The sequence below is a fragment of the Aotus nancymaae genome, unplaced genomic scaffold, assembly GCF_030222135.1.
Source record: "Aotus nancymaae isolate 86718 unplaced genomic scaffold, 86718_ANA_hifiasm-v0.15.2.pri h1tg000040l, whole genome shotgun sequence".
Lineage (NCBI taxonomy): Eukaryota > Metazoa > Chordata > Mammalia > Primates > Aotidae > Aotus > Aotus nancymaae.
In genome coordinates this window covers 29,263,633-29,290,897 of record NW_026988454.1, presented here as the reverse complement: position 1 = coordinate 29,290,897, position 27,265 = coordinate 29,263,633, and the positions used below count along the sequence as shown (strand labels likewise).

General features: G+C 45.7%; 1 protein-coding gene across 1 annotated transcript; it reads left to right on the top strand.

Moving 5' to 3' along the window:
* Positions 1-11,095: 11,095 nt before the first annotated feature.
* Positions 11,096-20,642, top strand: HEBP2 (heme binding protein 2). The gene is made up of 4 exons (XM_012474384.2): positions 11,096-11,197; positions 11,724-11,859; positions 12,541-12,721; positions 20,075-20,642. Exons 1-4 carry the CDS (start codon positions 11,096-11,098, stop codon positions 20,271-20,273), a joined length of 618 nt encoding a protein of 205 aa, XP_012329807.1. The 3' UTR covers positions 20,274-20,642.
* Positions 20,643-27,265: the final 6,623 nt, after the last annotated feature.

Sequence of the window (27,265 nt, the reverse complement as noted above, 5' to 3'; positions counted from 1 at the left end):
CTAGCCATCCTGTCCCACCTAAAGAGGGAGGGAAATAATGAGCAGCACATGTGAAGCTCACCGCGCAGGCGCAGAGGCTCGCTAAAACAGGATGCGCCCTTCCCCACACTTTACCTCCACATTACTAAAGGCCTGATTACCAGAGTTCCTTTTACATCAGGTCCACCTTTCAACAAGAAATCACAAGGCATCCTAAATGGCAAAAGCGAAAACAAAACCATAGTTTGAAAAGGCAAAGCAGGTTATCAGAAGCAGACTCAGGACAGAATGTTGAAATTCTCAGACCAAAATATGAAACAACCAGGATTAATATGCTAAGGACTCTAGTGGAAAAAGTAGACAACATGCTGGAACAGATGAGTAACATAAGCAGAGAGATGGACATTTCAAGAAAAAAAATCGAAAAATGTTGGAGATCAAAACCACCGTAACACAAATGAAGAATGTCTTTGATGGGCTTATTAGGAGACTAGACAGAGCTGAAGAAAGAATCTCTGAGCATGAGGCTTTGTCAATAGAAAATTCCAAAAAGGAAAAGCGAAGAAGAAAGAAAACCAAAAGGAGGAACGATATCCGAGAACTGTGGAACAATTACAAATGTTGTTACATATGCATAATGAGAATACCCGAAGGAGAAAGGAGGAGAAAAGATATTTGAAGTGATAATGAACTCAGATAAGACAAAGATCACTTTCTAAAGTTTTAAGACTGGGCCAACTTCTATGTTTATTCAAAAGAAACCATGAACATCAGTTCTATGGCACAATTGGGCTGGTTTCCTGTTCAGAGAGATTTATAGCAACTTATTTTTTACAAAATCCATGCATGTAATCAGTGGACTCAATACACTGATATCGGCATAGACCAATTAAATTACAGCAGTACTTGGGGGTTCGGTAGCCCACAGCATGAGCTGCACATGGTCCTATGCAGTAGATATGCATGTTGGTTTAAGATGAACTGGAAATTTAAAAAATATATAAAGGATCTTTCATCGCAGATAGCTTGAGAGGCACTGATCTAGAAGATGAGATGTTCCAGGCATTACTACTAAACCTTTTCTCCATGATAGTGGATTTTCTTTTTTTTTTTTTTTTTTGAAACAGGGTCTTGCTCTATCACCAAAGCTGGAGGGCAGAGGGATGATCGCTGCATCCTTGATCTCCAGGGCTCAAGTGATCTTCCCACTTTAGCCCCGTTAGTAGCTGGGACTATAGGCTCAGCCACCATGCCCAGCTAATTTTTAAAAAATGGTTTTTCTTTGGTAGAGACAGGGTCTCACTATGTTGCTCAGGCTGATCTCAAACTCCTGAGCTCAAGTGATCCTCCTGCCTCAGCCTCCTAAAGTGCTGGGATTACAGGTGTGAGCCAACGTGCAATTTTTAATCTGTTACTTATCTCTTCTACACCTGGGTCTCATTGTGCACACGCAGACACTCAACTGTAGAACAACCTGGGAGACCATTATGCAGGACTTATACTGAGGCTGAGAACTGACTGGTTTACAGATCTGTTAAAGATGCAGGCAGAGGAACTCCTCTTCTGGGAAGTTGGACACTGAACCTCTGTAACAACTCCGTTCTCAAACTCATTAGGGAGTCAAGTTGAATTCCTACTAATTCTTTAATTTACCTTAATAGAGAAATAATGCAGGCCAGGTGTGGTGGCTCACACCTGTAATCCCAGCACTTTGAGAGGCTGAGGCTGGAGGATCACTTGAGCCCAGGGGTTCAAGATCCCAATTCTATGAGAAATTTTTTTGAAAATTTGCCAGCCATGGTGGTGTGCGCTTATAGTCTCAACTACTCTGAAGGCTGAGATGGGAGCATGCATGAGCCCAGGAGTTTGAGGCTGCAGATCGTGCTACTAAAAAAAAGGAAAGGAGAGAAAGAATACAATAATTCTACTGCAACAGTGAAAACCCCACATTTAATAGTTCAAGGTAACATCTTAGCTGCCCAAAAATTTTGGGAAATGATCTTTCATCAAGTGATCTATTAGAAACATTTTATCTTAGCTGCATCAGAGATTAGTTCCTTTTAAGTGCTTTTGAGAATGTGAGCTATCTAGGTATGATATATTTGGTCATCTATTTTTACTTCAAAGCATAAACCTTTTAAAATCAGTATGGACGAGCCTCTCTTTTTTCATAAACACCTACCACAGACTTAGAAGTTTTGTCAAGCCTCACTCTGATTAAAATTGGTATTTTAATTTTTAAAAGCATTTCCAGCATTAGACTTTAGCTTTTTTATCCTCAACCCCACAATTCAGTAAGTGTCTCTTCATTTTCTGTGGCAGATAAGAAAGGTGGTTCCCAGATGCTCCTAAAAACACTCAGTTCCTACCTATGCATCTGCCAAATTCTGTGACTGGCATTCATTCAACATTTATCATGCAATTATGGATCAGGCACAGAGCAAAGCGCTCAGTGTAGGAGGTGCTTCACGGGTTGCTTTGTGTCTAAATAATTAATGGGTGTACTAATTCTCATCAAAACTGAAGGAGAAGCCAGCCAAAAGAAAAGACTACATTTGTTGTTAGAATACCAAGTTGCTACCCATTTTGCAGTTATCACATCTGAGACAGTGGTAACTATAAAGGGACCAGATAGCCAGGTAACTGCTGAGAGTGGAGCCGTGCAGCTGTAGTCCCAGCTACTCAGGAGGCTAAGATGGGAGGATCCCTTGAGCACAGCAGTTCAAGGCTATAATGCTCTGTGATGGTGCCTGTGAATAGCCACTGCACTCCAGTTCGCACAACATAGTGAGGCCTTGTCTTTAGAAAAAAGAAAAGAAGGCTGGGCACGGTGGCTCACGCCTATAAACCCTGCACTTTGGGAGGCCGAGGCAGGCGGATCACGAGGTTGGTCAAGAGATCAAGACCATCCTGGCCAACCTAGTAAAACCCCTTCTTACTAAAAATACAAAAATTAGCTGGGTGTGGTGGTGCATGCCTGTAGTCCCAGCTACTTGGGGGGCTGAGGCAGGAGAATTGCTTGAACCCAGAAGGTGGAGGTTGCAGTGAGCCGAGATCCGCCATTGCACTCCAGCCTGGGCAACAAGAGTGAAATGCCATCTCAAAAAAAAAAGAAATAAAAGACTAGATGTTTAACCAGGTTATGGGTGCATGGATGACACCAGAAAGGCCAAAACCAAATTCTATTTGTTGCTAAAACCCACTGTATTAATCCATTCTAACAGTGCTGTAAAGAACTACCTGGGACTGGGTAATTTATGAAGAAAAGAGGTTTAATTTACTCTGCAGGCTTTACAGGAAGCATGGTTAGGAGGCCTCAGGAAACTTACAACCATGGTGAAAGGTGAAGGGGAAGCAAGCACGTCTTACCACGGCAGAAGAGGAGAAAGAGCATGAAGGAGGAAGTGCTGCACACTTTCAAACAACCAGCTCTCGTGAGAATTCACTCACTGTCACGAGAACAGCAAGGGGGAAGTGCACTCCCATGATCCAGTCATCTCCCACCAGGTCCCTCCCCCGACATGTGGGGATTACAATTCAAGATGAGATTTGGGTGGGGACACAGAGCCAAACCATATCCCCCACCAACACCTACTACAATACCGTACAGAAGAAATACTGTTCAAGTGATTCTTTCTGAAAAACATTACCACAAGTATAATGTTATTTTTAAAAATAACCATTTTCTTATCCTCACAGTTTCTGTGGGTACTTCAGGGATAACTTGTATCTCCTCTATGACCTCTGGGACCTCAGCAGGGAAGACTCAAGGATGTTTGGAGGTGAGTCAATTGTGGGCTGGAATCATCTAAACACTCGCTTACTCAACATGAGCAGTGGTTGATGCTGACTGTCAGCCAGGTCCTCAGCTAGGATATCCTACACGTAGCTCTCTATGGAGCTTCTTAGGCTTCCCTTCAGCATGGCTGTTGGATTCTAAGAGCAATTGTCTCAAAGAAAACTAGGTGAGCAACTTTAATGATCTAGCCTTCTACTGTAATCATAAGCCTGCCAAGCTTCAAGGAAAGGGAGAAAAGACATTCACTTCTTAATTAGAGGTATGTCAAAGTCACGTTATAAGAACAGCACATTGGATGGAGATAATGTTGCAACCATCCTTGGGAAATAAAAATCTGCCACAAGTATGGAAACAACGTGTGACACAGTGATATTACCGAAAGTACTTTTCTCAAATATTTTGAGCTCTCCTTTAAAAGCACAGATTGATAGCATTTTTTGAACACCCTTGAGGTTAATGAAGTCCTGGTGACTTGCTCTGGCCAAGGAAAGTGGATGGAAAAAACATGTAACTTACTGCAGGAAGCATTTACAGTTGATTCTCATTATTCACAAATTCCATATTTGCAAATTTGCAAATTTGCCTGCTTGTTAAAATATCTTTGTAACTCCACAGTCAATACTCACAATACTTTCTGGTCACTCACAGACATACACATGACCAGAACAGTGGAAAATGCAGGTTGCCCAGTGCACACATTCCCAGCTGCAGTTGGATGAGGCAAGCTCTTGTTTTAGCTCTCGTGCTGTAGACAATGTCCATTTCACAATCTATGGTGTGCCACTGTTTTCACATTTTTATGCTTTTCATTTGCTGTTTAAAACAGCCCCCAGGCTTAGGGCTGAAGTGCTGTCTAGTGTTCCTAAGTGCAAAAAGGTTGTGATGTGCCTTATGGAGAAGACATGTATGTCATTCAGGCGTGAGTTTTAATGCCATTGGTCATGAGTTCAATGTTAATGAATCAGCAATACCTGTTAAATAAGATATCTTTATGCAGAAACACACATAAAACAGGGTTATGTATTGATTGGTTACTGAAAATACTGTGACCAGAGGCTAACAGGAACCTAACTGTATATTTCCCCTAGGAGCAATAGTTCAGTATTTGCTAAGTCAGTGTTCATTGTTACTTTAAGGAATGTAACTACCACAAATAATGAGAACTGGCTCTATTACTGGTGTGGGTCTCTCAGTACTCTCTTCCCTTGCCTGGGTGGTCGTGGAGGTACCTGTTTATATAAAGGTGCCATGCTGTACCATGAAAAGGGCTGTCCAAAATCCTCATTCAGACCCAGAGAGGACTCTGCATGATCAAGGAATCAGCTGTTGCTTATGGCCAGTGCTATCTGAGGTTGTTTCTACAGCATAACTTAGTCTTTCCTCACCAAGCACAACACTAAATATCTGCTCCTAAAATACTGCTTGTAAGGCCAGGCATGGTGGCTCATGCCTATAATCCCAGCACTTTCTGAGGCCAAGGTGGGTGGACTGCTTGAGTGCAGTAGTTTGAGACCAGCCTGGGCAACATGGCAAAACCCTTTCTCTACAAAAACAACAAAAAAATTAGCCAGGTATGGTAGCATGTGTCTGTAATACCAGTTACTCAGGAAGCTGAGTTGGGAGGATCGCTTGAGCCTAGGGAGGCCAAGGTTGCGTGAGCCGTGATCGCACCACTGCACTCCAGCTTGGCTGACAGAGTAAAACCCTGTTGATTGATTGATTGATTGATTGATAGATAGATAGATAAAGTATTGCTTGTTAATTGAAGATAAATAGTACTTTTAAAAGATAAAAAGAAGAAGAAACATTTGGGTGCTCTGCCTCTCCCCCATCAACTTCATAGATTTCAAAATGTGGAAAATAGAACTTATCTCAAAATATACTGAAAAACTTAAATTAAATATCTGCTTCATAGTGTCATATAAACATTGATTAAATATAAGCTAATAATAAAAATTTACTATAATTAATCAACCAGAAAAGTAACTAAAACTAACTTGATTATTTTGAAATAAGAATGTAAGACTTGAAGATTGTTTATTAACTTTTAATAATTTAAATAAAGTTTATTAAACTTCACTAAACTTTATTAAACTTGTTCTAAACTGAAATCCTATTATTTTGAAATAAATCCTTTTCTTTCCTTCCTCTATTCTTTTATATGTCTAGTTACTGCCTTGTAAATATAGATAATGCAGTCTAGTCACCTGCTGTTACCTTCACTAATGCATATTCCAAACTCTAAAAAATAAACATCTCCAAATTTAGCCTCAAATCTTCTGCAAATAAAATGTTCCCCTCCAAAAAAGGTATTGATAAATGTAAAAGATACTCCATAGATTAAAAAAAACAGATTTCATAAGCAATGATGTAAATTACTTCCTTTTTCTTTAAAAAAAAAAAATACCTGTGATAAAGTTACATTTTCAACTATGCAAAGTCACCTAAGCAATGGAGCACATCTGTTATATAGTTAAACTAAACAAGCTATTTTAAAAAATAAGTTAAAATTCATTATTTAGCCTTCACTAAATAATTCAAACTTAGCTCTGTATAATAATAGATCTGATAGAACCACTAGAAAGTGCCATGTGTCCTCAGAACACTGCACAGTTGTTTGGGCAGGGAAGGGCAAAGAAAAGAGAAGACATCAATTGCTTTAGAAGCACTAGGCCCATAAAATGGGATATTTTCTGGCAACTCAAAAAAATTAGGTACTGGTACATGCTCAACATTGAAGAAACATTACAGTAAGAGCAAGCAGCCAATCACAAAATATCACATATTATAATGCATGATTCCATTTGTACGAAATGTCCAGAATAGGCAAATTCATAGAGACAGAAAGTAGATTCGTAGCTGCCAGGGGTTGGGGAAAGGGAGATGGAGAGTGATGACAAGCTATATGGAGTTTCTGTTTGGACTGATGGAATGTTCTAGAATTAGAATTAGATGGTAGTAATGATGTTTGTACAATATAGTGAATATACTAAAACCACTGAATTGAACATGGTAATAAAATAGTGACTTTGATGCTATGTGAATTATACCTCAAAAAAGATTTTATTTTATTTTATTTATTTATTTATTTTTGAGACGAGGTTTCTCCATGTTGGTCAGGCTGGTCTTGAACTCCCGACCTCAGGTGATCCACCCGCCTGGGCCTCCCAAAGTGCTGGGATTACAGGCATGAGCCACTGCACCTGGCCCTCAAAAAATATTTTAAAGCACTAGCTGCACTGTTTTAGTCTATTTTCTATTGCTTATAACAGAAAATCTGAATCTGGGTAACTTATAAAGAAAAGGAATTTATTTTCTACAGTTATAGAGGTTGGGAAGTTCAAGGTCAAGGGGTCACATTTAGAGAGGGCCTTCCTGCTAATGGGGACTCTCTTCAGAGTACTGTGACGGCACAGAGCATTACATGGTGATGGGGCTCAGTGTGCTAGCACAGGTCTCTCTTCGTCCTCTTATAAAGCCACCAATAGCAATCTTGTGCTAATCCAATAATCCATTAACCCATTAATTCATGAATGGATTAATTTCAGAGCCCTCATCACCCAATCACCTTTTAAGGCCCCACCTTTCAATACTGCCATAATTGGGGATTCAGTTTCAACGTAAGTTTCCAAAGAAACGAACATTCAAACCACAGCGCAAACCCACCAGGATGATTATAATCCAAAAGCCAGATAATAACACATGTTGATGGGGATGTGGAGAAATAGAATGCTCATACCCAGCTGGTGAGAATGTAAAATGGCAAAAAAACAGTCTGGCAGTTTCTCAGAAAGTTAAACACAGAGTTACCATTTGACCCAGAACTTCCACTCCTAGATGCTTACCCAAGAGACATGAAAATGTACATGCACACAGAAACATGTACGTTAACATGTATAGCAGCTTTATTTATAATAGCCAAAAGTTGAAAACAGCCCAAATGTCCCTCATCTGATGAATCGATAAAGTGTTTATCCAATGGAATATCAATCAGCTATAAAAAGAAATGGAATACCTGCCACAACACAGATGAACCTTGAAAACATTTTGTCAAGTGAAAGAAACCAGTCACAAAGGACCACATAGTATTATGAGTCCATTCATATGAAATGTTCCAAATAGACAAAACTATAGAGACAGAGAACAGATTAGTAGTTGCCTAGGCATGGGGGTGGGGAATTGGGAGGTGGTGGCTAAAGATTATAGAGTTGTTTTGTTTTGTTTTGTTTTTGAGATGGACTCTCGCTCTGTTGCCAGGCTGGAGAGCAGCGGTGCGATCTTGGCTCACTCAAGTCTTCTGCCTCAGCCTCCGGAGTGGCTGGGATTACAGGCAAGTGCCACTACATCTGGCTAATTTTTGTATTTTTAGTAGAGACGGGGTGTCACCATATTGGCCAGGCTGGTCTCAAATTCCTGACCTCGTGATCTGCCCGCCTTGGCCTCTTAAAGTGCTGGAATTACAGGCGTGAGCCACAGTGCCTGTCCACTTATAAAGTTTCTTTAAGGGCAGGGAGTGATGAAAATGTTCTCACATTGTGATGATGGTTGCTCAGCTCTAAAGATCCTAAAAACCACTGACCAGTACACTTTAAATGGGTGAACTGTAGGTGTATGAATTATATCTCAATAAATCTCTTGGAAAAATGAATACATTTAACAAAAATAATTTTAAGAGACATTTATTCCTTTTCCAATTGATACAGTAAAACCAGGTGGAAGAGAAGGTTTTAGCAGTTAGAAAAAAAAAATTTCTAATCTGGGGTTTGGCCATTATGAAAATGAGGGAAGAAAAGACAAGAAGTGGTTTCACAATACAGACCTCTCCCTGACCCCAAAGCCTAATATGCACTTGCCAAGTCAGAAAAGAGACACAGTTGACTCGCAAGCAGATCTGAACGTGAATAGAACCCTAGACAGGGCAGTCTAGGTGCCCAGGTGCCACTAGGCACAGTACAAGAGGGTAACAAGTCAACATGGGGGAGTCTGGACCCTCAAGGTTTGGGAGTTTAAGCACCCCACTTCTGGCTCAGGGATTTGGGGAGGAGGGTAAAGATAACCTACTTGGAAAATAATTGGGGAAGAAAACCAAAAATTGCCTTCAGCAAGGTGAGGACAGGGAAGGAGGCAGGGTCAGGGACAGGAGTATTTCATATCACTAACTAGGGAGGCTGTCAGGGACCATCTTCAACCGGCCTTAAGAGGAAAGTCAGATGGTCGACGGGAGAATCCACAGGTGGGAGAGAAGGAAAGGGAACACGGCTAGTAGGATGCAATAGCCCTTTCCTTTCTGGGCACAGGAGGGCAGCCAGGGCACCAGGTCCAGGCAGTGACCTCATGAGTACAGCAGTTTTTGCAGCTTAGAGATCACCCACCTGGCCCACCCAGCTACTGTTTCTGCTCCGCGTGGTCTTGTGTGGGGCCACTCTCCGCCCCAAGGGAGTGGAGAGCTCTGCAGCCTGAGGCCCTGCCTCTCCCTCCGAGGCAGCACTAGCCTCTGTCCCCTTGGCCTGCGGCTCCTGGCTCTCAGGAGTGGCAACAACCTTCCCTTCCTGGGCAGTGGCCTCGTGGCGACAGGCACTGATCTCCCCCTCCTCCTGATCATCCTCTGTAGGTGAGGAGGCAGAGGAATCACCCCACCCTCCTTCCGATTTCTCTTGAAGGACAGACAAGCTGCTCAATTTGAAAGCCTTCTTGAAAGAGATTTTTGGTTTTTTGAGACATGGTATCACTCTGTTACCCAGGCTAGAGTGCAGTGGTGCGATCTCGGCTCACTGCAGCTTCCACGACCTTCCCAGGCTCAAGCGATCCTCCCACCTCAGCCTCCGGAGTAGCTGAGACCACAGCCTCACCACGCCCAGCTCTGTGTGTGTGTGTGTGTGTGTGCGTGTATTTTTGGAAGGCAGCTATGCTCACCACTATACTATCGGCACTATTTTTTTTTTTTTGTATTTTTGTAGAGACGGGTTTTTGCCATGTTTCCCAGGCTGGTCACGGACTCCTGGGCTCAAGCGATCTGCCTATCTTAGCCTCCCAAAAGTCAAGGATTATAGGCGTTAGCAGCTGTGCCTGGCCTTGAAAGACAATTTCATCTTCCTGGGAGTCTTCTTGCTGGGAAGGGAGGCTCCCCCTTGGTCTCAGCACCCTGACTAGGGGGTGCTGGCTCCACATTTCCAGTGGCCCCGGCTGGCTGTCTTTTCTGTTCCGTTCACAGGGGCTGATCCCCTTTCACCCTTGGGGGATGTCACCATTGCTTTTCACGCGGCCACCCTCCTGTCAGTTGGCTACTGAGTGGGAGTGCCAGCTGCCTCTGCAGCGGTCACGTCGCCCCGGGGAGCCTCGGAGCTCTGGCTGCCCACGATGGGGGTCTGCTGGGGGGCGCTGGAGTCGCACAGGGTCCCCGCCGCAGGGCACAGTCACGCGGGTCAGCCTGGCCCGTGGAGCGTAGGGGTGGGGGGGTTGGGGAACAGAGCCGCACCCCGCTTGGCTCCGGAAAGCCCTGGTAACCAAAATTCTTGAAACGCACTGGGGTCTGGCCTCGGCTCTACCTCTCCCCGAGTCCCGTTAAGCCTGGAAGGATGACTCGGAGGGTTTGGGGTCCTGTCGGGGAAAAGTTCAGAAACCAGAAGAGTTCCAGATTCTCGCCTTGTGTCTGTGGCCCCGCCACCTCCTCCGCAAGGGACCCTGAGGAGTGTCTGGGCCCTAGGACACCTTCTTGGGGTTAGTATGGCCGCTCGCCCTGGCTGGGCCCCGGGAGTCGGGTCGCCAGGCGCCCCCTCCTGCCTTTCTCTGCCCGTGGCGGCGCCGGGACACCCTTTAGGTGCGGGTGGCCGTCCCCGCCGCGGCCAGGGCTGAGCCCCGGTCCGCGCCCGCGGCTCCCAGCGCAGGCGAGGCCGCGACAGAGGTGCCCAAACCGGTTGCACGGAAACCGCGCCACCCCCGCTGCCCGCGGGGCCACCTCTGCGCGACTTTCCCTCAAAAACAAGGGCAGGGGCAGGGGAGGGCGGGAGGTGCCCCCAAAAGAAGATGGACCAAAGCGAGCGAGGCTCCCAGTCCCCGCAGAGGGGCCGGGGCAGGGTGCACCACCCGGGTCGGATCTGCCAGGGGTCGGGAGCAGGCCACGGCCTGGTGGCGGCGCCCCCTAGCGGCCCAGAGCCGGGCGCATCCGGCGAGTTCGGGTCTCCTGTGCGGCGGGGAGGAGGGACCGCGTCTGCAGGGCGGGGACTCGGGGCCTCGGCGGGGCGCGCACACGCAGGAGGGGCAGCCGGGGTGCGGGCCCTCGGCGCGGCTGGCCAGGCTCCCGGAGCGTCGACGCCGCCCATGGCCGAGCCGCTCCAGCCAGACCCCGGGGCGGCCGAGGTCGCGGAGGCCCAAGCGGTGGAGACGCCGGGCTGGAAGGCCCCGGAGGACGCGGGCCCCCAGGTAGGCGCCGACCCGGGAGCGGAGGGGCCGGGCCCGCCTTCCGGCTGATTTGCAGTGAGGCCGGCGGGTCCGGTAGAGTTAAGTAAAAAGTATAATTTTTTAAATGGTCCGAGCCCCTACCCCTTATCTTACGCAAACTAGAAACTCCAGTCATTTAGCTCTACCCACCCCCTACGCTCAGTACAGGTCCCACCTCAATTTCTTGTCTTTGCGGGGTGGCGGGGCGGGGAGGAACTAGTTAGTCCCAGAACGCGCAGTGGAACCCTCCGAGCAGAGGGGGTGTCATAGATGCTTGTCTTTAAAGCGTGAATCGAGTCCCCAGCGTGAGAGGTTGGGGCCGCTGCGGTCCCTAATCGCAAGGAGGGGAAGCTCTTGGAGGGGCTTTTCCCAGCCCTAAGGAGCGGGGCGGTGCAGCCCCTAGACAGGCCGGCTCCAGATCGACCCGAGATCATGGCACCGGTATTTTTGCATCTCACTCCTCCCCTTCTTAGAATTGCTTCTCGAAGTTTTCTCTGTTCCACTTTAGCCCGGAAGTTATGAGATCCGACACTATGGACCAGCCAAGTGGGTCAGCACGTCCGTGGAGTCTATGGACTGGGATTCAGCCATCCAAACCGGCTTTACGAAACTGAACAGCTACATTCAAGGCAAAAATGAGAAAGGTAAAAGCAGTTTTCCTGGTAATTATGCATATTGTAATTGAGTCCCCAGGCTTACTATTGAGTGTTAGCTTATTAAAGAAGTATCCTTTATCATAGAAAAATAACCAAGTCATCAAAGACTTGTCTTGTTTTCAGACAAGACTCCTCAGGACCAGGGTTTACACTGTTTTCAACCTCTGTTTTCTGATTTTGCTGGATGAACTGGGGTTGGATGTAACTCGTGGTAAGTCCTTTTCTACGGCTGACACTTCAAGATAATTTGGTGACTGGTAGGATCAGAGGCATCAGGAGACAAGAAGGTACCAAGATTAAAAGCATCAAGTCATAGCTTTTGCTCTGGCTTTGCTGCTATTTATATTTTAGCAGGTCTCTTAGCCTGTGGGACCTCATTATCTGAACTGTAAAAAAAAAAAAAAAGAATTGACTGACCATGTAATCTCTAATTTCCCCTTTTGTCTCTAAAAATTAAGAATTAACCCAAAATATCAGTATTACAGAAAGTGGTTTAATGTGGGGAGTAATTGAGTAATTTTGACCTCACTGTTTTAAGATGAAAATTGTCTTAAAGGTAAATATGTCAATAATGTGAAGTAAATCAAAACACAGAGATCAAAAAAGAATAGGTTAAATGTTTAAAGTAGCCAAAAATACACTAAATTTGCTTTCATTTTTATGTCACAGAGATGAAAATAAAGATGACAGCTCCAGTGATAAGCTACGTGGAGCCTGGCTCAGGTCCTTTTAGTGAGTCTACCATTACCATTTCCCTGTATATTCCCTCTGAACAGCAATTTGATCCACCCAAGCCTTTAGAGTCAGATGTCTTCATTGAAGATAGAGCCGAAATGACTGTGTTTGTACGGTAAGTGGTAGCTAATTTATAGCCTTGCTGACTGGTAGTTTTACTTGCGTGCACTCACAGTTTTGCGCCAACGCAATTTCAAAAGGCTTTCACCCTTTGGTAAAATCAGATGTAATGCATTTTGTGATGTTTTCCTCCTGGCTTTGTTTTTTATGTTACTGAGGTCTGCTGCAAGATAGAATCACTTCATTTAATGAGTCTATTGCATGCCCTTCATATAAGACATGGTGCAAACTACATGCCCCCAAGACGAAAGACTACAATATAGTTAGACCTGAACAAAAGTACCTTAAAACAAAAGTCTTAGTCTGTTCAGGCTGTTGTATCAAAATGTCATAGGCTGGGTAGCTTAAGAGAAACAGAAATTTATCTCTCACATTTCTGGAGACAAGGATGTTCAAGTTGAAGGTGCTGTCAGTTTCAGTGACTGGCAAGGGCCTGTTTCCTGGTTCATGGATGGTACCTTCTTGGTAATGTCCTCACATGGTGGAAGAGCCAAGGCAGCTTTACTGGACATGTTTTACAAGTTTCTACCCTCATGACCTCATCACTTTCCCAAGGCCTCATCTCCTAATATATGATCACATTAGTGATTAGGTTTTCAAAATATGAATTTTGAAGCCAAGCACTTTGGGAGGCTGAGGCAGGTGGATCACTTGAGCCTGGGAGTTAGAGACCAGCCTGGGCAACATAGCAAGGCCCCATCTCTACCAAAAAAAAAAATGTATATATGTGTGTGTGTGTATATATATGTATACACACGTGCACACACACACACACAACACACACACACACATACACACACACACACATATATATATAAGCCAGGCCTCGTGGCATATGCCTGTGGTCCCAGCTACTTGGGAAGTTGAGGTAGGAGGATCACTTGGGCCCAGGAGGTAGAGGCTGCAGTGAGCCATGATTGCACCAATGCACTCCAGCCTGGGCGACAGAATGAGACCCTGTCTCAAAAAAAGTGTATATATGAATTTTGGGGAGACACAAACATGGAGTTCATAGCATTCTGCCCTGACCCTGTAAAATTCATATCATCTCACATCCAGAATACATTCATTCTATCCCAATAGCCCCAAAAGTCTGAATTCATTCCAGCATCAACTCAAAAGTCTAAATTCATCTAAAGATCATCAAAATTGAACCTAAGGCTCAAGGTACAATTCATCCTGAGACCATTTCCCCTCCATCTGTGAACCTGTGAAATCAAACATGTTACATGCTTCCAAAATACAATGGTGGGACAGACAGAGGATAGCTATCTCGTTCCAAAAGGAAGAAATAGGAAAAAGGAAATGGGTAACAGGTTCCAGGTAAGTTCTAAGTCTTCAGATTCATTTTCTGTGACTCAGAGCTCTTCCCTCTAGGCCCACTGGGATGAAGGTCCCACTCGTGGAGCTCTGCTGAACAGAGGTTGGGCCCCCAAGGCTTCAAGTGGCCCTGCCCATGGCTGTGGATGGCCCCACCCCACTGCAGCTCTCACAGTTTGAGGGACCCCCTGCAGTTTTACCAGGCTCGAATTGTACACTGGTGGCCCTCCCAGACTGGTGTGCCCTGCTCCCATGGCTCCATTAGCCATTTCCCTACTGGGGACTCTGCAGTAGCTCACTCTCACTGTGGCTTTCTGCTTTGGTCACATACCCAAGGCCCTGGGGCAGCTCCATCCTTCAAGATGAAGGTAGCCAAACCCCCACAGCATCACATGGATGCTGCCGAGGTGAACTGCCTGTGCCTTCCGGAGGGACAGCCATTCCAGCCCAGGCCACACCTCAGCCCACTGGAGCTGAACCTGGGGCATCCAGGGAGGACTGCGCTGGAATGAGGGAACGTTGGCCAGGCAGTACTAGGCAGTGAGTTCCAAGGCCCCCAGGTGCCCAAAGACCCTCCTTTGAAATTCTTCTGCCCCCTAGGCACTCCACTTGGCATGTGATGGGAGAGGCAGCTCATGATTTCTGAAATGCCTTTGGCACGGTTCTTCCATTAGCCTGGAGAATAGGTCCTGGTTTCTGTTTAGATGGCAGTTCCACATTAATCTCCTTATCAAAGGTTGCTTGCCTTACCCTTGTTCTCTCTCAAACAAGCTTTCTCATTTCTTTTAATATGGATAGGCTAAGAATTTTCCAAATGTTTAAGTTCTGCTTCCCTTTTGATTAAAAATTTACTCTTTAAATTCCCTCTTCTTGTATTCTACTATCAAGAGAAGCCAAGCCATAGCTTCCATTTACATTTTGCTTAGAAAATATTCAGCCAAGGCTGGGCATGGTGGCTCATGCCTGTAATCTGAGCACTTTGGGAGGCCGAGGTGGGCCAATCACCTGAGGTCGGGAGTTTGAGACCAGCCCGACCAACATGGAGAAACCCCATCTCTACTAAAAATACAAAAAGTAGCCAGGCATGGTGGCGTGTGTATCTCTGCTACTCAGCAGGCTGAGGGAGGAGAATCGCTTGAACATGGGTGGATATCGCGATGAGCCAAGATCGCGCCATTGCAGTCCAGCCTGGGCAACAAGAGGAAACTCCATCTCAAAAAAAAAAAAAAGAAAGAAAAAACAAGAAAATGTTCAGCCAAATATCCTATTTCATAACCCACAAGTTATACTGTCCACATTACACTTGGACACAGTTTCTTTGCCATGTCATGACAAGGATCACCTTTCCTCCAAGTTCCAATAAATGTTCCTCATTTCATTCCAAGACCTTATCAAAATGGCCTTTACCTCAAACCACCATGATCCAGTATGACTCCCACCCTCTCCTTAAGTGCCCTTGCCTTCCTCAGCAGTGCCTCCGTATCTGTCACGTGGTTGCCGTCCTCTCCCACGTGACCCCTGCAGCAGTCATGTGTGGACCAACCTGGTCCCTTAATACTTGCTTATCCTTTAACTTTCAGTGTCACTCTCTTGTCATTTCGCCTCTCCTGTTTCTTTACCTCTGTTGGTTCCTTCTCCGCTTCTCACCCTAGGAACACTGTTGATGCCCGTTTTTGGCCCTCATTTCATAGCTGACTTGTTCTGGGTGATCCATTCATATTGCTTCAACTCCCTGAGTCGAATGATTCTCAAATCTAGTAAATGTCTCCAGATCTGATTTCCCTGCTTGTTGGACATCTCTGTTTGGGGTTGAGGGAATCAAACTCAACCCTAAAAATGAGCCTTCCCCCAGTTCCCAAATCTTCTCTGATCTTATAGCGCCTGTCTTTTTTTTTTCTTTTGAGACGGGGTTTCGCTCTGTTGTCCAGGCTGGAATGCAGTGGCATGATCATAGCTCACTGCCTCCTGGAACATCTGGGCTCAAGGGATCCTCCCACTTTAGCCTCCTGAGTAGCTGGCACCACAGGCGTGTGCCACCACCATGCCCAGCTAATTTATAATTTTTTGTAGGGACGGGATCTCACTATGTTGCCCAGGCTGGTCTTGAACTCCTGGGCTCAAGCAATCTACTTATCTCGGCCTCCCAAAGCACTGGGTTTACAAGCATGAGCCACCATGCCTAGCCAAGACAGTTTCCTGAGCAGGGAACTTACGGTCACCATCGGCACATGGTTCCTGACAATTGGTTCCCAAATCTGTCCCCTTCACCTCAAAAATGATTCCGGGCTTTGTTCCCTTGTCTGCATCGCCATGTTACTTATTCGGGTCTTCATCTTATAGGGACCGCACTAAGTTATCTTTGCGTACCCCAGTTCTCAGCACATGCCTGACACCCCCAATAGATACTAGGATGTTTATTGATCTCCACTGAATTATTTCTTGACTATTTCACTTCAGTAGCCTGCAAGCCGTCTTCACTGCCACCAGCCTTTTCCTCTCCTCTTCCACACTGGGACTGTGATCTTTCTCAATGACAAAAGCCCGGACTCTCTGTCAGATTCCTCTTGCTTCCCCAGGGAAGCTCAGATTGTTCACACAGTGCAGCGCCCCATGTGACCTGGGCCAGCCCTGTCTCTGCAGCTTCCCTTCCCACCACCTGTGCTTCTCACCCTTCACAGAACATGCCATGTTCTTCCACATCTTGTTACCTTTGACCTCAGGCACATGAGTCCACTTTTCCTTGCTAAAATCTGAAGGTTTTAAAAGGCATATAATCATAGTATGTACCTATCTCATAGGGTTGCCATGAAGATCAGATGAGTTAATTTACATAAAACACTTGGAACATGAACATCAAACCCTCCTAGCTTGAGTACTCTCTTTTCTCTCTTCCTGGAGAGCCCACTGTCATCCTTCAGGACAAATGACACCTTTTCCCTGATGCTTTTTTCAATTTCTCGATTTAGCTAGCGACTCTGTCCTTGGTGCCCTTCCTTCTATTCTTCTTCTACGTAATAGTGACTTATTTATAGACTGAAACTTCCTCAAGAATATGACAGCATCTTTCTATGTTCATATATTCCAGCCCCTGGCAAGGCAGGCACGTGGGGGTGAGGGTGGTGGGCACCATTTTGTGTTCTGAATAAAACAATGAATACAACACACATTCAGAGAACAAAAGCTGATTTCTAATTAGAGGGTTCAAGATTTGATTTTAAGGGAAAATGAATTTGAAAACAAATTCCTTTTAGGCAGAACATGCTAAGCATTGGTTATTGGTTATTATTAAGGAAATAAATAACACATTTAGGAGCCAAAATATTTCTTTTTTCTTTTTTTGAGACGAAGTTTCACTCTTGTGCAACCTGGAATGCAGTGGCACAATCTCGGCCCATTGCAACCTCCACCTTCCAGGTTCAAGTGATTCATCTGCCTCAGCCTCTGGAGTAGTTGGAATTACAGGCACCCACCATCATGCCTGGCTAATTTTGTATTTTTAGTAGAGACGGGGTTTCACCACGTTGGCCAGGCTGGTCTTGAACTCCTGACCTCAGGTGATCCACCCACCTCGGCCTCCCAAAGTGGTGGGATTACAGGTGTGAGCCACAGTGCCTGGGCCAAAATGTTTCTTACCGTGGTTCAGAATTATATTCAAATGACATAAAAATGATAGAACAGAAGAGTTCTATCAACTCTCCTGCGGTGTTTATACATGTGCGTGCCGAGATTCCTAACTTGACAGGATTAAAGGGAACTGCATGCCAGGAGTGGTTCTAGGTGCTGGGTAGACATTGTTACATAGAACAGACATGGTTTGTACCCTTGAGAAATGGTATCTCATCTGAAGCGTGGTAGGATCGATTTTTTGCATTGGTGTATTGATAACAGAACTTATATCAAATAAGGTATATTAAGTATATTTTTGTTTCTCAGTGTTCCTTATTCTTAACCCTCAAAATCAAATTCATCATGCTTGTGTGGCAGCAGCTCAGCTAGGTCAGTGCTGTCATGATTTAATCTCAGGATGCTTTTGTTTATCTACTGAAAAATCTATACTTAAACTTGTATTCTTTTCCCACTTCTTATTTTAACCTTTTGACTGTCTTTTCTTCCACATCCCCATAGCAGCCTCCTGACTGGATCCTTCCTCACCAATCTATTAGCTATCAGCTTATAGTCTAACCCAGATCTGATCAAGTTGCACCTTTCTGCTCAACATCCTTAGAAATAATCTCAAAAGGCCTTAGGCTAATGTACAAGGTTCTTCCTTCTAGCTCTGACTCACCTTCCTGGCCTCATTTTCTGCCTCACCAGGAAAACACTTGGTATTTTTAGATGTATGGTCTCTTTCCTATCACTCCCCTTTCTTTGTTCAGCAAAACCGTCCTCCATTCAGGCCCAACTCAGATGACCCTCCTTACCCCAGATTTAACCACGTCCTCAGTGCTCCCACAACACATTGATCCTGTCTCTTTGTTTAAAACCCTTCTCAGAGGCTGGGCATAGTGGCTCATGCCTGTAATTTCAACACTTTGGGAGGCCAAGGCAGGTGGATCACTTGAGCTCAGGAGTTTGAGACCAGCCTGGGTAACATCATAAGACTGTCTCTACAGGTTTTTTAAAAAATTAGTCCAGTGTGCACCTGTGGTCCCAGCAACTCAGGAGGCTGAGGTGGGAGGACTGCTTGAGCCCACGAGGTCAAGAGTGCAGTACGCTGTCACATCATATTCCAGCCTGGGCAACAGAGTGAGACCCCGTCTCAGAAAAAAAACACACACACACACACACAAAAACAGCCTTCTCAGGATATATAGAGAGAGCTGCCAAAATGTTGATCTCTTCCATTGGATCATAAATTCAGAGAGGTGAAAACTATAACATTCATTTGTAATCCAGCACTTATTCTTTTCCCTAGGAGAGAAAAAAGGGCAGTGTTCAAGAGAAAATCAAGTCTGGAAAAGGGGCTTCTGCAGGGGTGTCAGTATGGTCCTCTCTCTGATCAACAGCACCAGCATGGATGTGGGAGCTTGGTAGAAAAGCAGACTCGGTTGGGTGCCGTGGCTCACGCCTGTAATCTCAGCACTTTGGGAGGCTGAGGCGGGAGGTTCACCTGAGGTCAGGAGTTCAAGACCAGCCTGGACAACATGGCGAAATCCCGTCTCTACTAAAAGTACAAAAAAACTAGCTGGGCATGTTGGTGCACGCCTGTAATTCCTGCTACTTAGGAGGCTGAGGCAGGAGAATCGCTTGCACCTGGGAGGCAGAGGTTGCACTGAGCAGAGATTGTGCCACTGCACTCCAGCCTGGGCAAGAGAGAGAGACTCTGCCTCAAAAGAAACAAACAAAATGTAGACTCTCAGGCTCCACCCCAGACCTGAACCTGCATTGTAGCAAAATCCCCAGGTGACCTGTATACATGTGAAAGCTTTGAGAAGCACAAGGTATAGCACTTGAGATTGTGTAGGTTCCAAATCTGCCTGTCAACAGATGGAAGGAGGGGATGCATCCTCCTGGGTTTCCTCAGTGCTTCTGAGGTCACACAGAGACCGGGAATCACAGGCAGGAGTGGTTGGTTCATCTGCTGAGAGGGAGTAGCTTTTTTAATTTTTATTTTTTGAGAAAGAGTCTTTGCACTCTGTCGTCCCAGGCTGGAGTGCAGTGGTACAATCTTGGCTCACTACAACCTCCACCTCCCAGGTTCAAGCAATTCTCCTGCCTTAGCCTCCCAAGTGGCTGGGATTACAGGTGCCCACCACCACACCCGGCTAATTTTTGTATTTTTAGTAGGGATGGGATTTTACCGTGTTGGCCAGGCTCGTATTGAACTCCTGACCTCAAGTGATCTGCCCACCTCGGCCTCCCAAAGTGCCGGGATTACAGGCATGAGCCACCGCACCTGGCCACGAAGGAGTAACTTTGAAGCTGCGCTTCATCCAGCATTCACGGTACCAGCGCCTGCTTTTTGCTTCAGACTGACATTCACATCAGTATTAAAATCATTCACAGTTATTTCCTTTCTCCTTTGTAGGTCTTTCGATGGATTTTCTAGTGCCCAAAAGAATCAAGAACAACTTCTGACATTAGCAAGCATTTTGAGGGAAGATGGAAAAGTTTTCGATGAGAAGGTTTACTACACTGCAGGTTACAACAGTCCTTTCAAATTGCTTAATAGAAATAATGAAGTGTGGCTGATTCAAAAACATGAACCCTCCAAAGAAAACGAATGAGAAAATGAGAGGAAGTTCCACTGTCAGAGGCAAAACGACTGTTTATCATAGACATCAACAGGACCTAAAAGTAAAGTGTGTGTCTAGTGTCCTCTATTGAGAGTACTACTGTTAATTAAGCTTATTTCCAATGTGCCTTTTTAATGCTTGAAGCTTTATCTACACAGGTAACAGAGGGCAGTAGTCTGTAAACATATAAATTGGTCCTAACTATGGTGGTCTTTATTTCTGTGAGGATCCAGGGAAATTTCATGGCACATCCCTCTTTTCCACTCTATCAATATCATATTGCCTTTTTTTTTCTTCTTGGAAGTGTGTCAGTTGGATGAGATCCCCTCCAGATAGTATCAATAAAAATGTTAAGATTTATCTTGTGTGGAACCACTAGGCTGTCAGGCCCAGAGAGGTGAAATTCAGTTGGACACAAAAATCAACTGTCTTTTGCAGCTGCCACCATACATTCTCTGCTGAACCCACTCACACATCCTCCCACTGCCCCACTGCACAAGAATACTCCATTTAAACGTAGTTAATTCATTCCTTTCTTTCTGGTCTCCACTTCACCCCCTAAAAATCTTGCTTTTCCCCCTAAACATTTAATTAAATTGTCACATATTTTCTAGTTGGTTTTTTTGTTTGTTTTGTTTTGTTTTTGAGATGGAATTTCCTCTTGTTGCCCAGGCTAGAGTGCAATGACATGATCTCCACCTACCGAAACCTCCACCTCCCGGGTTCAAGCGATTCTCCTGCCTCAGCCTCCTGAGTAGCTAGGATTACAGGCATGCGCCACCATGCCTGGCTCATTTTGTATATGTAGTAGAGATGGCGTTTCTCCGTGTTGGTCAGGCTTGTCTCAAACTCCCGACTTCAGATGATCCGCCTGCCTTGGCCTCCCAAAATGCTGGGATTACAGGCGTGGGCCACCGTGCCCGGCCTCTGTTATGTATTTTCATTCATTCTTTAACTCATCGTAGGGAGTCCTTCTGTGTTGCAAGGACTCCGCTAAGGGCTGGGAAATGGTGAGCAAATCTGTCCCAAGCCCCTCATCACTGACTTTACCAGCTCCAACAACATCTTTCCACCCACTTACCCATTTCATTCACCCTCCCGCTGTGAACATGACAGACAAGGCCCCTGTCCTTATGCAGTTTACATTCTAGAGAGTAAGGAAGTTCAACACAAATAAGATACTTGAAATTGGCAAGTGTGATCAAGAACTGAAATAGGGTAGTGGGGTAGAGTGTGGTTAGGTAGGGGGTGGTGGCTCTCACATAAGGTGGTCAGCAAAGGCCTCTCGAGAGACAGCTGAGACTTGAATGATGAGGAGGAGTCAGATGAAAGCCAGAGGCAGAGGTGAGGGGAACATCTTGGGCAAAGGTGACAGCATTAAAGGAGGAGGCCACGTTCGGTGCCCAGAACAAAAAGCTGCACACACTGCTTGCTGAGCACGAGCACTGCTCTTGTAGGGCACAGTCTCTCCAGATAAAGAAAACTGCTGACCTTGTGCAGGGTTTTAGGAAGGATTAACAGACTTTCAAAAGCGTTTAGGAGTTGATGGAGCTCTAGCTATGGAGATGCAGTTACCAGAATGAGGCTACTGCTGATTAGCATGATTTAGAAGCCTGGTTTAGAGGTGAGGTTACTGATGCGTAATTGTCATTGATTGTTTCTGGTACTTAATTGTTACTGTGGCCAAAGAATGGTCAGTTTTATTCTGGGATTTGAAGTTATGGCAGGCAGCCTGAGGCGTGCCACTCAAATTTACCTTCAAGAGAGTACCGGCCGCCCAGCTGTGAGGGGTGTGGTTCACTGACAGTCTCCCCTGTTACTGTCTTCAGGATCCACCTCACATTTCAAGATAAGGACACACTATTCTATGGGAGAGAGGGGGACCTGGTCTACAGCTGAGCAAGGCAGTGGTCACTGACAGCATGCTTTTTTCTGGCAACTTCCAGCCATTAACTGAGCAAGGTGGTGGTATAAGACCTAGCCATTTAGGCCAGGTACAGTGCCTCATATCTGTAATTCCAGCACTTTAGGAGGCCAAGGTGGGAGGATTGCTTGAGCCCAGGAGTTCAAGACCAGCCTGGGCAACCTAATGAGACTGGCTGTCCAAAAAATAAAAAATTAGCCAAGTGTAGTGGCATACACCCGTAGTCCCAGCTACTCTGGAGGCTGAGGCAAAAGGATTGCTTGAACTTGGGAGGTGGAGGTTGCAGTGAGTCATGATCATGTCACTGCACTCCAGCCTTGGTGATGAAGCAAGACCCTGTCTCAGGAAAAAAAAAAAAAAAAGACCTAGTCATTTCTACCCAATTCGAAACCCCTCTAATAAACAGTCTCTGCCAGGCATGGTGGCTCACACCTGTAATTTCAGCACTTCGGGAGGCTGAAGCAGGTGGATCACCTGAGGTCAGGAGTTGAGACCAGCCTGGCCAACATGGTGAAACCCTGTATCTACTAAAAATACAAAAATCAGCTGCGTGTGGTGGCGTGTGCCTATAGTCCCAGCTACTCCGGAGGCTGAGGCAGGAGAATTGCCTGAACCTGGGAGGTGGAGGTTGCAGTAAGCTGATATTGTGCCACTGTACTCCAGCCTGGGCCACAGAGCGAGACTCAGTCTCAAAATAAATAAATAAATAAATAAATAGTCTCTGCTCTGGAGCTTTTTGGTAGGCTAGATCCTTTAGGACTTTGTTAGATCCTACAGTTCCTCTGCGCAATCCTGCTTTTCCCTTTTCCTCTTAGAGATGTCACTTCACCAGCTTTGTACTCCTAACTCCATCTCAGCCTAAAATTGGCACAATTGGTACCAGTGGCCCATGAACGTAGGTGGTAAGACAGCATTTGCAGGCTGAGTGACTCACTGTCTGGCTTGGAGGCCCCCATCCCTGGTGGATAGGCGGCAGAGACAGCTCCTGGCACAAGAAGGCTGTCCAATGATGAAGACTTCAGATGAAATGGCATGCTGGTGCAGGAGAATGCAGTGACTCGGGGGTGATTTGGGTGTCTCCAGTATTGGAAGGGTGGATAACAGAGACAAGGACAGTGGACTTGCATGGTTACTGCTGAGTTGGATTGGTGTCCTGCAAGTGGATAATGAAAAGCTGAGGTCAGTTAACAAACAATACTAAGTGTGAGCGGCAGAGTCTCTGGTAGCTTGCCAATAAGTCCTCATCTCATGCTGTAGCCAGGCAGAGCAAGCTGAAGGTCAAGCACAGGATTTGATGGTAAAAGTAGCTAATGGCCAACAAATATTCAACCAAGCCAGGCCTGTTCTATCAAGGTTGGAATCAAACTTGGGAACCTAAAACATGGGATGGGAGCATTCAGTGGATGTCCGCAACCATTTGACTCCCTAGGAGACTCCCTGAATATTCAGAGCCTGCAGAAGAGGCCCACCCTTCCCCATGAAGAGCTGGAACTACTCTCTCTTCCTGCCTCTTCTCTAACACAAGGAAGGACAGTGTCCAGGGTCTTTCCCCATGAGGCAACAGAGCCCCTTCAGAAGCACTCCCCACCCGTTCTCCTGGCTACCAGGCCTATAATGAGACCTAAGTCACAACATAACTGGTTGCGGCAGGAGTCTGACCAGGGAGAAATGGACTCTGTTAGAGGAGCTGTCTAACCTGGCGGCATATACTGCAGGGGCCAGGAGTGTACTCTTGGGACTGGATCCTGAGGGTGCTTGGTCAAAGGGGCCGGGTTTATACAACTAGATAAAAGAGGGGGTATACTGACTTGGGGCTCTCAGGATACAGGATTTCACACCATGAGAAAAATGGCAGGAGATGATACAGACTCACTGCTCTAGGGCAGCTTGGTAGAAGCCTAGAGTGATCAAAATGTTGAAATGCCTGAATGGCTGGAACAAACTAATAGAGAAGGGAAGGAGAAGGCTCGGGGAAGGGAGCATGCCAGCATGGATATATGAGGCAAGGTGACCCATTAGACAGTTACATTCCACAGGAAGGCCCAGGGGATCCATCCTTCAGCACGGCCAAGAATGCACTGATGAGTGGGCTTGAGCATCATGAAGGAGCTCAGCGGTGGCTCTCATTGGCAGGCTGGGGCTGGCAGGAAAGGCTGTGATGGAACTTCGCTTGCTGAGAGCAATCTGGATGATGATGAGACCTTGAAGAGACCAGGTGGCTCTTCAGGTCTGCAGGTTGTCTAGTTGGTTATCTGCCTAATCCCTGAATGTGTGATTGAGATTGGCATCCTTGGCAGGCAGAATAACCCCTACAATTGTTCCCTGACCTATGGGGAAAAAGTATAAACTTCTAAACTCCTCCAAACAGGGCAGTAAACCATAATCAATATTGCCTTGAACTATGTTTTTTTTAAGCACCTCAGGTGAACATCTGCTTCTGGCCATGATGGTGAAATGGGAACCCAATTTACCCTTCCCTCTTAAACAACTAAAAACCCAGAGAAAATATATGAAACAATGGTTTTCAGATGCTGGAAGTTCGTAGTACAGGACTGTGATCTCTGAGAGAAAGGGGAAAAATGAGGTGAGTCCAATGATTGCTTAAGCTAATGGCCTGGAGGCAGTTTCTAGTCAGCAAAGCAGGGAGGGGGAAGCCAGAGACCAGTGGTCCTGCTGGGTTGAGGAGGTAGAGATCAGTGTTAAGGACTCAGGCCTAGCTGGGTAGAACTTGTCGGGCAGAGCATGTGAGAGGAGAGGAGGAAGCAGCACACACACACAGGGAGCGCTGTAGATCTGCAGGGGGTCCTCTAGAGTCCTTGGTTGACTGAAGGTGTAAGAAGAAACTACCCAAGCCAAGAAATGAGTAACTGGAAAGTAGTAGAGCAAATAATTTACAGATCATCTATAGGGCTGGGAGAAGTCTGTGTTCTGACTAGCCAAAGTAGAAATAACTCATAATTCATGGAGTCCTCAAAAGGGTGTTGCCTTAGTACCAAGGTCAAATTGTCCCTAGACCAAAGGCTTCTTTGGGCTTCCCCTAACAACGCTTAAAAGCAAGCCTTGGAAGGATCAAACTAATTTCAAGAAACTTAACTGAAACAGAATAAAGCCCAATGCTTTTTATAGGAATATAACAAAATCCATCAACAAACAACATAACACTCATAATTCCCAACATTCAGTAAAAAGTTACTAGAAACAAAAATTATGACCTATAATTTGAAAAAAAAAAAAAAAAAGTAATCATTAGAAGTAGACCCAGAAGTGACAGATACGAAGAAATTAGCAGCTTGAATTATGTGATCTGGCAGATCTTATATATTGGAGGTAGGAGGGAAAGCAGCAGCAGTGTGGAAAATATGACAAGGCCCAATGAGAGAATCACAATGCAGGTCCCTGGGGTCCTGAAGCAAGGTGGTTCTAACTGCAGAAGATAATTATATGCTTTTGGAAAAACAGCTTCTGGTGTGCTACTGGGCCCTGGTAGACATGGAACTTTGAGACCCAGTGATGCTGTGTCCAGAACTGCCCATTTTAACTAAGTCCTGTGGGAAGCACCAAGTCATAAGCTAGTAGGATCGGCAGCAGTCCACTGGGAGATGGAAATGATATATACAGGAGCAGTTCCAAGCAGGACTGGAGGACATAAGCAAACCGCAAGAGCAAGTATCTCCACCACCATGTCTGCACAGTGGCACCCACACCCCACCCACCGTGGTTGCTGGAGGACCTGTATGATCCACTGAAGGAAGAGGAATGCTTGGGCTTGGTTTATTGATTACTTATCTCATTCTGTAGTTGCAGGCTGAAAATGGACCCTCACTCAAAGGTGACCCTGAAAAACAGGGAAAAAAACTTGCAATCTTTCTGCAAAAACTGGGCAGAATTTTTTGAGGTGCACTGATCATTCACTTTGTGAGGGAGGAGCGGTAAAATATGTATAGAAATAGCAGCAAATGGCCTGCCAGCCGATCAGAAGTTTGGGAGGAAAAAGAATGGATGATTAGGAGGTCTGGGGTACAGGCATGTGGATGGGCATATGGAGTGGACACAAAACTTGAAAAACTGTATCACATGTTAATGCCCACCAGATAGCACCCAGCACAGAAGAGGTACTAAACAACCAAGTAGAGGAAATGACTTAGCCTGTTCTATTAACTTTTGCCAGTGCCCACCTCAGTGCTGGTAAAATGTGCACACTAAGTGGCAAAGATGGAGGCTAAACATGGAACCCACCCACGTGGGCTCCCACTTACTAAGGCCAACTTAGACACTGCTCACTGTGACTCTCCAACCTGCCAGCAGCATATACCAATGCCGAGACCCTGATGAGGCTGTGAGGACCAACTGGTCACTTGATGGCAAATTCACTATGGTAGGCTCATTCCTTCCTAGAAGCACCAGCAGTTTATTCACATAAGGACAGCCTCCTATTCTAGGTATGTCTTTTTTTTTCGGGCCTACAGGGTCTGAACACAGTCTAGGGACTTATAAAACACCTGATCTGCCAGTATGGACTTGCTGAACATGGGATCTATACATGTTAACACCCAATTAGGGAGTTAACCAATGGCCACAGGATCCACTTGTCCTATCACATACTGTGCCACCTAGAAGCTGCTGGCATGGCCTGCTTCAGTGCCAGGTGGGAGACAATACCCTGCCAAGATGTGCTGCCATCTCCTGTACACAGTATACTTATTGAATCAGGAAGCCTATACGATGCTGTGTCTACAACAGGAAGAATGTATAGATTTCAGAACCAAGGAGTGGAGGCAGGAGTGACCCCACTTACCATCACACCCAATGAACCACTGAGGGACTTAGTACTTCCCATCCCCACAACTCCGTGTTCTACAGCATCAGAAGTCCTAGTTCTCAGAGGGTGTATACCTTCTCCAGGCAATATTGCAAGAGTGCCATTGAACTAGAGTCTGCTGCTACTATGTGGGCACTTTGGACTCTGTGTTCAGGGACCAGTAGACAAGAAGTCACCATCTAGTCAGGGTATTGACCCTGAACTCCAAGTGGAGGTAAGCCTGCTGTCAGAGGATGGGAG